Consider the following 11,596-nt stretch of genomic DNA (forward strand, 5'->3'; position numbering starts at 1 on the left):
GCATGTGCCAGTCTCTTTTAGTAGCCTAGTGTAGAGAGGAATGTGATCTCTGTCAGTGTTCCCCCCCCACCCATAGCTTTAAACCATCTTCATAGTTGATCATTGAATCATATACCAGAGGTAAGGTGCTGACTTATCTTAAAGACATACAAGCTTTGAACTCTTTTAAGAGACGGTTTTTCCTGTGTTGGTGACCTATAGTCATGGTTCTGTGTTTGCGCTAGTGCCAACATCATGGAAGCCTTAAAAGTGTTTTATCTCAATCAAGTACCACAAAATCATAGGTACCATGGAGCTCTGTATTATCGTGCACTACAGTATTGTAAACATGTGCACCACATCTGGCTGGCTACACCTGACCTTTTTCCCATGGCCCCTCTGTCTGTTCCTGTCTACCTGACACACACTCTCTTTTAGAAAAAATGGGTTCCAAAAGGCTTCTTCAGCTGTCCCCATAGATAAACCCTTTTTGGTTCCAAGTAAAAACCAGTTTTGGTTCCAAGGTTCTACATGGAACCCAAAAGAGTGCTAACTGGAACCAAAAAGGGTTCTGAAAAGGGCTCTCCTATGGGGACATCCAAAGAACCCTTTTAGGTTCTAGATAGCACCATTTTGTCTAAGAGTGTGTACACACATACACACGCCTTCCTATCTGCCCTGTCTACCTGACACAGTTATCAGTTATTGCCGGGGAAGTAATTATCAGGAGGAGACATGGTCTGGCTGGTAGATTATAGACAACAGCCAGAGGCATGCCGGGCTGGGGGAGAAGTTTATCATGTGTCTACATGCATCTCGTCAGTCTCATCTTGTGAGTTTAACAGTGCGATGGGCTCATTGCTGTGGGTTGGTGGAGGGCAGTGAGGGCTGTAAATGTAATAAGTTTGTGAACATGGATTGAGAGGGCTGTTATGAGAGCAACTGTAACAAGTTTGTTTTACGTGTTCTTCCACATTGTGATGTAACTTGTTGCTTAAGAAGAACATAATGGAGAAAAACACATTTGATTATAGACAGCAGCAGCAGAAACTAAAATAACAGTTCACTTTTAAAGGGACTTCAAACTATTTAATCAGGAGAGTAAATCAAAGAGAAATCAACTTATAGTATTTAAAGGTATCTCTGTGGTTTAAGTCTCATCATATTTTGTTTAGTGGTTACCAGTGAAAAGATTCCGTGTGGATTCAGTCAATGTGGTCTGTGTAAATAGTCACATTTACTTAATTTGAGATATGATTGTCAACCGTAATATCACTCACAGATATTGACACTCTACCTCCTGAATAAACATGTTATGTGCTGATGGCTGCTTATGGAAACACTACAGAAAGATGGTAATGTAATGATGTCATGCACTAACAAGTGAACTTGCTCATGATTGCAGGGTTGAGAAAGAGCTTTAAAATACAGTATATTTACAGGATTTTACAGACATGGTCCTTCATTCACTAATGCAAAGTAATAATAGCCTATATGGTAAGTGGTAATATGCATTGGTGTTCTCAAATTCATCTACTGTGTGGTATAGGTAGCCAAGGTAATGTTTATTTTGCCACAGTAAATATTAGTCTTGTTGTGGTTCTAAAACATTCAGTCTCAACTGTGCCACCTAGTGTGAAAGGTTATACAACAAAATAAATCATAACACACTGTATCTGGAAGAAGAGATAATGAAAAAAGTGTGAGTATAACATTGGATTTTTATTGGATATAGGTGGTTTACATTAAAATATATGTACCTATTCAGACTTAAAACCAATGAATTTGTAAGTTAAGTTGTTGACTTTCTCTTATTAAAGACTAAGAAAATATATTTTTCCACAGAGAATATACCAGCTTAGTATAAGTACAGAATATGATGGTCGTACTACTGGGTTAAAGCTTGAGACTCACGCTACTGTATGTTTCTGTTGAAAGCCAATGATGGAAGGTCACTGGAACCATAAAAATAGAGCCTGTGGGACTTTGGCTAATCTGGTCATTCTATTTCTATGGCTGAAACCAACCCTGCTAGATCTTATAGTTTGTCAATCTCCACAGACGTGAGGGTGACATCATTATAGATGACCAGGTGTTTGATGGATTGGATATCACGGATGCGGTGTTTGAACTCCAGGATGTGTGAGCTGTTCACTGCCACCTTGAACTCACTGTTAGTGCACATTATCTTCATCTGGAAAAACACAGGACCAAACTCATTATGTAAAATCAAAGAATGTGTTAAGATATGACTGAAATGTAAATTAATATATGGATTGTAAAACATGATCTGTTGATCATGAATAACATTTTAATTTGTTTGACATAATTCTTTTAAATCATACAACTGAAAATACATTGAGATGAATACAGGAGTGTCTAAAGATATTTTCCAAATGGCACCCTATTCCCTATTTAGAGCACTACTTTTGACCAAAGCATGTTCTGTTCAAAAGTAGTGTACTATATAAGGGGGTGCCATTTGGGACACACCCTAATTCCCAATGGACCCCAGCCATCATGGTTTTAAAACTCTGATTGGTTGACATGAAGTAAACCAGAAGATCGATTCCTCACCTCGAAGGGCTGGCCCTGAGTGAAGGGGAAGTGATTGTGCTCCCTCTCCTCTTTTCCCCATGTATTGGCAATCTGACTGTTCCGCACAATCGTTTTCTTTCCCTGGTCATTAAAGCGTGGGTTGAGGTGCATGGCAATGTCATTCCCTTTGGTTAGATTGATGGTGAACCTACAGGGAGATAATAGCAGTGTTCATACCAACTCCTTGTGACTCATTTTATTTTCAAACAATTTGTTTGGCTTGACAATGACGTTTCAAGAGCACAAACATATTTGGGAGGAAGCCAATAACATAGTGGTAAACCTTGGATTTTGTGACAGTTACATCACCAATGCGTTTATCTTGTAGTGTTGATTACAAGTCAGACAACAGCATTATGTTTTGTGATGAGTTCTATGAGCCACATGCTCAACAGCACTCCGTGACGGTTTCCATGGTGATGTGAGCTTTGAGATTGTGGCCATAGTTACTGTAGGCCTACTCTTGACTTTAAAGTGATTGGTATTATTTGGTTTTGAAATTCACAGATCATTTGTTCTATTCTCACCCATTGTCCTTACATCAGTTAAATTGTATTCAGGTGAGGATTGGAAATGATGTCAAGATGCTCTATTGGGATTACTGTCTGCCAACCTCTTTCAAAAGGGGCCTCATTGATTTACATTTGATAGTAATCTAGATTTGTTAACTACCCAGAGCTTGATTATCTAGATCCTCTCGTCTAACTTCTATTAGTCTCTGTTTACATCCTGAGATACTTATGCATCACACACTTTGAACAAAGGAACAACTGTCTGTATTTGATAAGATTTTAGTCCTTATTAGATTGAGATTAGCAGTAGAAGTAACCAGGTCCCAGATCTGTTTGTCTCATCATTCCAACTCCTTGTCATCCTATACATGAAATTTGGCATGACAAGTGGCAAGGAGTGGTATGATGGCACAAACAGACTAGTACTTAGGTTATGGTATAAGAAGTTTGCAGGCAACATATCAAGAAAAGGCATGCCATTTGAGTAACTACTGCTGGCTACAAGACTAAAATAACTGAGCAACATTGAGAATCAAAGTGTGGAAATAGCTACAATGTAGATCGTCACAATTTACCACGGAAATTATATTTTGTTGTGAATACTGACATTTTGGCATTTTGGTTAACTGTCCCACGAATTGTAATGAGCATCTTGTCGTAGCATCCATTTGGCAGGTTCAGGTCATATGGCACTTTCTGTTGGGGAAATAAAATGAGTTTGTTGAAAACAGCAAATAAAAACAGCCAAAACCAGTTGAGTGTCATTAGGACAGGCTTACAACAATGTCTGAGTAGAGGTCATGAGAGATAATCTGTCACAAAGATACTTCTGAACCATGCAGAACCTTGCTCATGGTTTTTCAAACTGTCATACCCAACATCCTCAGGATTGAATGTCTTCTCTTACCAGTGAACTATGTTGTGGAGCAGTTGGTTGGGCAGGGCCTGGACCGGGGCTTGGGCTTGGCCATCCGGGTGCAGTAGGTTGGCTAATCTGTCCTGGCCATGTCGGCTGGCTGGGCTGTCCCCCACCTGGTTGTCCGGGCCATGATGGTTGGGAAGGGTTTGGTTGTTGTCCAGGCCACATGGGGGCGGGCTGGCCCGGTTGCTGCTGTCCAGGCCAAGCCGGTTGACCACCAGGCTGGCCTGGTTGCTGCTGTCCAGGCCAAGCCGGTTGACCACCAGGCTGTCCTGGCCATGTTGGCTGGTTGGGTTGCCCACTAGGCCACACGCCCCCACTACTCTGCTGGTTGTTCTGGCTTGGCCAGCCCGGTTCCCCACCCAGAGCATCTGAAAGCTGTAGGGAAAGAGGGGAAGCAGAGCAGGGTGAGAGAGGGGAAGCAGAGCAGGGTGAGAGGGGATAGGTAGTGTGCACAAGTGGATAGGTCTCCTTGCTTAAATTTCTCACTGGACCCAGCTAGCACATAATGTTCTGAGAACCATTTGTTTCTTAGAGCTTGGTGAGAGCGTGGTGTCCTATGATTATTTTGCATACAACCTACCCACAACTTTCTGGGAATGGTGCAGGAAAGTGGTTTGGCTTTGGAATATTCTCAGCACATTTAAGGAACTTGACAAAATAACAATTCTTGGTATTTCATTACTTTAACAAAATGTGTCTTAAAAGTTCAAACATGGTTACCTTTCATTTCAATTTTGGTCATGTTCTAGGAACGTTCAACTGGTTTGACATTAGTCCACATTAGGCTCACTTGGGCCGAAGAGGTCTCCTAATTTTTTTTGAAGGTCTATGTCCCTAGAGATGGAAAATGTGTGATTGCAGTGCAGCAATGACGCCAGTCGGTATAAGATAGAACGGTGCGGCCCGCCCACCTGTGGGGGGGAAAACAATCTGGTTACCTAGGCTCCATTGACTCACAGCAAAAACTTGAATTTTTCAAATGCAATTCTCATCTGCTTGTTTTAGTCAATTACAAAACTACATTTAAGAAAAGTACATTTCTAAAGATCCCTTTTCCACATTGCCTCCTTGCAACTGTTTTCTCACTACTTAGGGAAGCCCTACAATTAGGTTTCTCACGCCCCTTTTCATGATGCTGCTAACCACGTGAGTGAGTGCTAGCTACCGACTGGAACATTAAGCTAGCAAAACCAACACAGCTACAAGTAGGTTTTACCTGAGATTACATGTTTTCCACACAGAGTAGCTACACGTAGCCTACATGGACCCGGGTCCCCACATTGAATAGCCTGAAGCCACAGGGCTCTTCTCGCAGGCTCTTTTTCCCTACATAGTTTCATTGAACCGTAGGTCGGGATTTGTTACTTGGTTAACAAGCAGTTTTTTGGCATGTTTTATTATTTCTGTATAACAAAAAATGAACAATGAAGTTGGCTCTTTTACAATGGGGGTCAATGGGAAAGAATGTTTGTATTCCCCAATTTGTGGGCGTGGTTGAGGGGAATTCCTTCTTATGACATGAATAACGACTCGGTAGCTTGCTGAGTGTTATCACTCTTTATTTCATCCCATTAATTTATTTCCCCTGACAAACAATGTCATACAACAAGTTATTGCTCACTGATACATATATGTGCAATTGGAAAGCTTAGAGTCACAGCTATCCTGCAGACAATTTCAAAATATTCAGGTCAACAGAACTTTGACTTATGTTAATCAAATTTACCTGTATAAATTGGCTTTACAATGGAAAGCATGAGGCATTTAAGTCACTTTAAAAAAGTGATTTGGAAAGGTAAGGAAATTACCTTTCAAATTATATATATATATATATATATAACCAACTGACATGACCAGCTACAACTATTGTAAAAAATAAAACCTCCCATATGTGCCATTGACAGTAAAATGTTGAAAGCTTAGCCATAGAATTCCATGTAATTGGACAGCTAAGTTTTTGTATTCCAACTTTGATAAGAGGCAGCAAATGGCACACACACATCTAGGCCTGATTATTAAAAAGATTTGTAGATACAAGTCCAGAGAATTCACACATTAAACCCACAGAAGCCCTTTTCCAATATAGCCACCAAACTACTCAATGGGGTCTTATTGGACCACACCTGTTTGAAATGGGATTGTAGTAACACCAGAAATATCTTAAAATGTGCTTGTGTATTCTACATGAACATGACAGGTGTGCCAGATATACAGATGTTAAATTATTCACAGAATTGTGTTAAGGTGACCAAAAAGGGTGGCTACTTTGAAGAATCTTAAAATATATTTTGCTTTGTTTAACACTTTTGATTCCATGTATTATTTCATAGTTTCTTTATTATTCTACAATGTAGAAAATAGTAAAAATAAAAGAGTAGGTGTCCAAACTTTGGACTGGTACTGTATATTGAGGCAAACATTAGATCGTACCCTATTGGCAAAATAGAACTCAATTGATTGAACATTAACATTGTAATTTACATTGACAGTGAATTCGGAAAGTATTCAGATCTCTTTACCTTTTCAAAATGTTTGTTACGTTACAGCCTTATTCTAAAATGTATTAATCTACACACAATATCCCATATTGACAAAGTGAAAACAGGTTTTTAGAAATGTTGGCAAATGTATATTTTTTACATAACTATTCAGACCCTTTGCTATGAGGCTCGCAATAGAGGTGCAGCCTGTTTCCATTGATCATCCTTGTTTCTACAACTTTATTGGAGTCCACCTATGATAAATTAAATTGATTGGACATGGATTTGGAAAGGCACTCACCTGTCTGTATAAAAAGGTCCCACAGTTGACAGGGCATGTCAGAGCAAAAACCAAGCCATGAGGTTGAAGGAATTGTCCATAGAGCTCCAAGACAGGATTGTGTCGAGGCACAGACCTGACGAAGGGTACCAAAAAAAAATGTCTGCAGCATTGAAGGTCCCCAAAGAACAGTGGCCTCCATTCATTCCTTTTTTTAAATTCTACTTTTAACCCTTTTTCTCCCCAAATGGTAGTTACAGTCTTGTCCCGTCGCTGCTACTCCCGTACGGACTTGGGAGAGGTGAAGGTCGATTTTCATGTGTCCTCCGAAACACGACCCTGCCAAGCCGCACTGCTTCTTGACCCACTGCTTGCTTAACCTGGAAGCCAGCCGCACCAACGTGTCGGAGGAAACACCGTAAAACTGGCGACCTAAGTCAGCGTGCATGTGCCTGGCCCACCACAAGGAGTCTCTAGAGCGCGGTGGGAAAAGGACATCCTGGCCGGCCAAACCCTCTGCGAATGATGCTGGGCCAATTGGGTTTGTAGTGACACCTCTAGCACTGCAGCCTCCATCATTCTTAAATGGAAGAAGTTTGGAACCACCAAGACTCTTCCTAGAGCTAGTCTCCCAGCCAAACAGCAATCAGGGGAGAAGGGCCTTGGTCAGGGAGGTGACCAAGAACCCGATGGTCACCCTGACAGACCTCCAGAGTTCCTCTGTTGAGATGGGAGAACCTTGCAGAAGGACAACCATCTGTGCAGCACTCCAGCAATCAGGCTTTTATGGTCGAGTGGCCAGACGGAAGCCACTGTCCAATAAAAAGGCACGACAGCCCGCTTGGAGTTTGCCAAAAGACCCCTAAAGGACTCAGACAATGAGAAACAAGATTCTCTGGTCTGATGAAACCAAGATTGAACTCCTTGGACTGAATTCCAAGTGTCACGTCTGGAGTAAACCTAGCACCATCCCTATGGTGAAGCATGGTGGTGGCAGCAGGAATGGCATATAACTGCAGAATGCTGTGGTAGCCATGCTGGTTAAGTGTACCTTGAATTTGAAATATATCACTGACACCAATAAAAAAAAAGCATGGAGGATGTGTGGTGGTGCGGTCACCAGCAAAGCGCCACCACACCTCCATGCTTCTTTTTTTATTTAACTAGTCAGTTAAGAAATTCTTATTTTCAATGAGGGCCTAGGAACAGTGGGTTCACTGCCTTGTTCAGGGGCACAACAGATTTTTACCTTGTCAGCTCAGGGATTTGATCTAGCAACCTTGTTGGGAGTTCAACACTAACCACTAGGCTACCTGCCGCCCCAGTGAGAACTACACTCAGTGGGAACCACACATGCGGAGCTCATCCGTTCACCTACTTCGCGTCTCACAAAGACAGAGGTTGGAACCCAAAATCTCACATTTGGACTGATGAGGAAAATAAACTATTTAGAATAAGGATGTAACGCAACAAAATGTGGAAAAATTCAAGAGGTATGAATACTTTCTGAATGCACTGTATAGTGCATCCATGTAGCCTATTTATATTTAAATGCAGTCATCTCTGCTTTCATTTGAAGCATATTTTTTTATCCTTCACTTGTTTGTGACAATTGCAAACACTTTGACAACTTTGCATTTGTCGTCAACTTCATTTTGAATTTAAATGGCGGTCACAGTCAGACAGCACAAAGAAGTTGATCTATGTTTAGCTGAGATCTGTGAATAAAGTGACGCGGATGGGCAAAAAAAATAAAAAATCTAATGATGCACTTAGCTGTTCTGCGAGTCGTCTGAGGTAAGTAACTAGCGTTTTAAGTACAACTTTAGCAACGATGGTTTTGGGAAACAGCTGGGAGATTGAATGATGCTCCTACGAAGGTTCTAACGATGAACTTTGACTTAAGATGCTGGGCCCTGAACATTTCCGAAAATGTGTCTGATGGATAGCTGTGAATCTAAGCTTTCCAAAGATATATGATTAAAGGGCATACGTGAGAAATTATTTGGTGTAAACTGACGTTGTTTGTCATAGGGTAAAATGAATGGGATGGAGGAATGAAAGAGTGATAACACAGAAAGCTACCATTGCTGCACTGCTATCACACATTTTTCAACTGGAGGGACATAAACCTTTAAAAAATATATATATATATAATCTTATGAGACATCGTCAGCCCATGTGAGCCCAACACCCCAAATGTTCTCAAATAGTTCAGTGAACGTTCTTCAGTGGGAATTTCAGTTCTTCAGCATAGCGTTTCCTACAGGTTTCCTCATGGTTTTATTTAAAAGTAATGTCCTCATTCTTCCAAGAACACTAAGAAAATGTTGCATAAAAACCACAAGAAAACTTTAACGTTCAGAGAACGTTCTAATAATGTTATTTAAAAGCATATACATTCTGTTCTCAGCATAAAAAAACTCACTATCCTTTCTCTTGTTAAGTGTGATCAGGTGCATTTGCTGCGCCCACTAACTGGCCACACCTGATCTTAATGAGTGCTTGTTTCCTTTGAAAAATGGGGTCTGTTTGAACAGACTAAAATTAACAACTTTGTAGGCATAAAAACAAAATGGCATGCTTGCGCCATTCTGGAGGTGCAGTGGAATAAATCCATCACTAGAGAACAGGCAATTATAGGGTTGAGTCTCTGATGCCGTGTCACAATAACAAATTGCAAGATTAATGCCTAAGGAAATTAAATTTACAAACCCCAAAATAAGCTAGCAGTGTTAAAAGTCTTGAAACATTCAGTGAAAGTTAAGGAAGTTATTAAAAAACATCAAAATAACCTAGAATTTCTATTCTCTGTTTGTTAATAAAACCTCACAGGAAAACTTAAGGATCCAGAGTAAAACGTTTGCATAATCTCCCTGCAATCTAAAAATAAACGTTCCCAGAACATGCTAAAAATTTTTCTTCCTGAAAGGTACGTTCACACAACTTTCAAGGAACCAAATGTGCTAGCTGGGGAAATACAGTGAGCTCTTTATTGCTTATAGTATTAAGCATTCTTGCAATTTGATAGAATATTAGAAAAAGTGTTTACTTACATCCATTGTATCTGAAAAGGAGAGTGAAATGTGAGTTAAAATTATTGTATGTTTTAAATACGTCAACCATAACAGGTCTTGAGAGGAAAGTATGCTCAGATGTTTATGACAAACATTAGCCGTAGTCTTTTCTGTAGAACCATACAGGTAAGCAATGTTTTCTGTACAGAATTATAAGAATGCATTCATGTCATAAGACTGTATCAATCAGGGGAACACCTACCCTATCCTCACCACACCCATTTGGAATTTTCCTTCATATGCATCAGACCAGAGCTAATTTGAATCAGGATATTGGTGGAGGTAAGGTGTTTATTTCAACAGACAAAGCCATAATACCGGTCTGACATTCTACCCACCTGCCCCACACACACACCCTTCGCTCCTCCAGGTCCATCTCCCTTTAGCAGCTCTGCAGTAGACTAAAAACTACGGGTGACAAGGCTTTCAGTTGCTCCGCGAACGTGGAGCGCACTTCCAGACACTATTAGGGCTGCAGTCTCAGTCCTTCTTTAAAGGCACAGCTCAAGACTGTGCTTTCAGAAAAGCTTTCAAGGACCTCTGCTAGTATTCTGGAAACACCTGTATATAAAACTTTGTTGTCTGTGTTTTTATTATTATACGCATCTTTATATTAATGTGCACCTTGGGTCTGAGAAAAGCACTTTACACATTAAAATAATTATAATATATAATAGCTCTGAACACATTACATATATTTCAAAAGTAAACTAAAAGTATTTATTCAAAATTAGCCTACTTCCTGGATTCTTTGTGTACCACGAGGCCTATTATGATCATGAGGAGGAGGGATGATTCTGCTATATTTAGATTCCTAACTGAGTATGTACTGACTGCTATTACTATCCTATCAGACAGAGTAGAAATGTGAAAACAGAGGAGCTGTAATAAAAGAAAAGCATTACAAAAAAACTGCACTTATAATTTTCCTAATAGCTCGGACTTTTCTTAGAACTTCTTTATTGAGGAAAGATGTACGACTGATACAGTATGCGGTTGTCGCACCTAGCGAGTTTAAGATGAATGCACTAACCAAGTAGCTCTGGATAGGAGCATCTGCTTAATGACTCAAATGTACATGTAGAAATTAAAACATGAAAGAACACAGGACAGGTAGGAACATGATAAGTTGACTGAGTGAAAAATACTCTCCTACCTAGAGCAAATATTCAGTCATATTGCTCAGTTGTGGAATGTTCAGTGCCTCATGGAAACTGCACTTTTTGAAAAACGAGTTCCAAAAGGGTCCTTTGGCTGTCCCCATAGGAGAACCCTTTTTAACCCCAGGTAGAACATTTTTAGTTCCAGGTAGAACACTCACTCGAAAGGGTTTTACATGGAACCCAAATGGGTTCTACCTTGCACAAACAAGGGTTCTTTAAAAAGGGTTATATTATGGGGGACAGTCGAAAAACCGTTCTAGATAGCAAATATTTTTCTAAGATTGTGGTTGAATCGTGAATCGCAGGTACTATCTTCTGTAAAAAACCTTTCCGGTCCTCACTCGTTTTGCAAGGCCACTAATCAACTTAAGCAGCAGGAATCCATTTGGGATCGTTGACATGCCATTTTTAAGCGGTGTGCGCTGTGATACAGAAGATATCATACTGCATATCCAGTGTGAGATACTGTATATCTAACCATCCGACATTAAACTCTCTTCCTGGTTATGTAATATGCCCCCTATCTCCCTACACAAAAGCTGTCGTAAAATTCAACGTGAACCTTCCTTGAAACTAATATTAGTA

General features: G+C 40.2%; 1 protein-coding gene across 1 annotated transcript; it reads right to left on the minus strand.

Annotated features, from left to right (window-relative positions):
- Positions 1–1,680: 1,680 nt before the first annotated feature.
- LOC135525639 (galectin-5-like) lies at positions 1,681–9,838 on the minus strand. The gene is made up of 5 exons (XM_064953384.1): positions 9,828–9,838; positions 3,997–4,386; positions 3,697–3,785; positions 2,557–2,725; positions 1,681–2,173 (listed from the first exon to the last, which is right to left on the minus strand). The coding sequence occupies exons 1-5, from the start codon at positions 9,831–9,833 to the stop codon at positions 2,018–2,020; spliced, it is 810 nt and encodes a 269-aa protein (XP_064809456.1). The 5' UTR covers positions 9,834–9,838; the 3' UTR covers positions 1,681–2,017.
- Positions 9,839–11,596: the final 1,758 nt, after the last annotated feature.

The sequence above is a fragment of the Oncorhynchus masou genome, chromosome 32 (assembly GCF_036934945.1).
Source record: "Oncorhynchus masou masou isolate Uvic2021 chromosome 32, UVic_Omas_1.1, whole genome shotgun sequence".
NCBI lineage: Eukaryota > Metazoa > Chordata > Actinopteri > Salmoniformes > Salmonidae > Oncorhynchus > Oncorhynchus masou.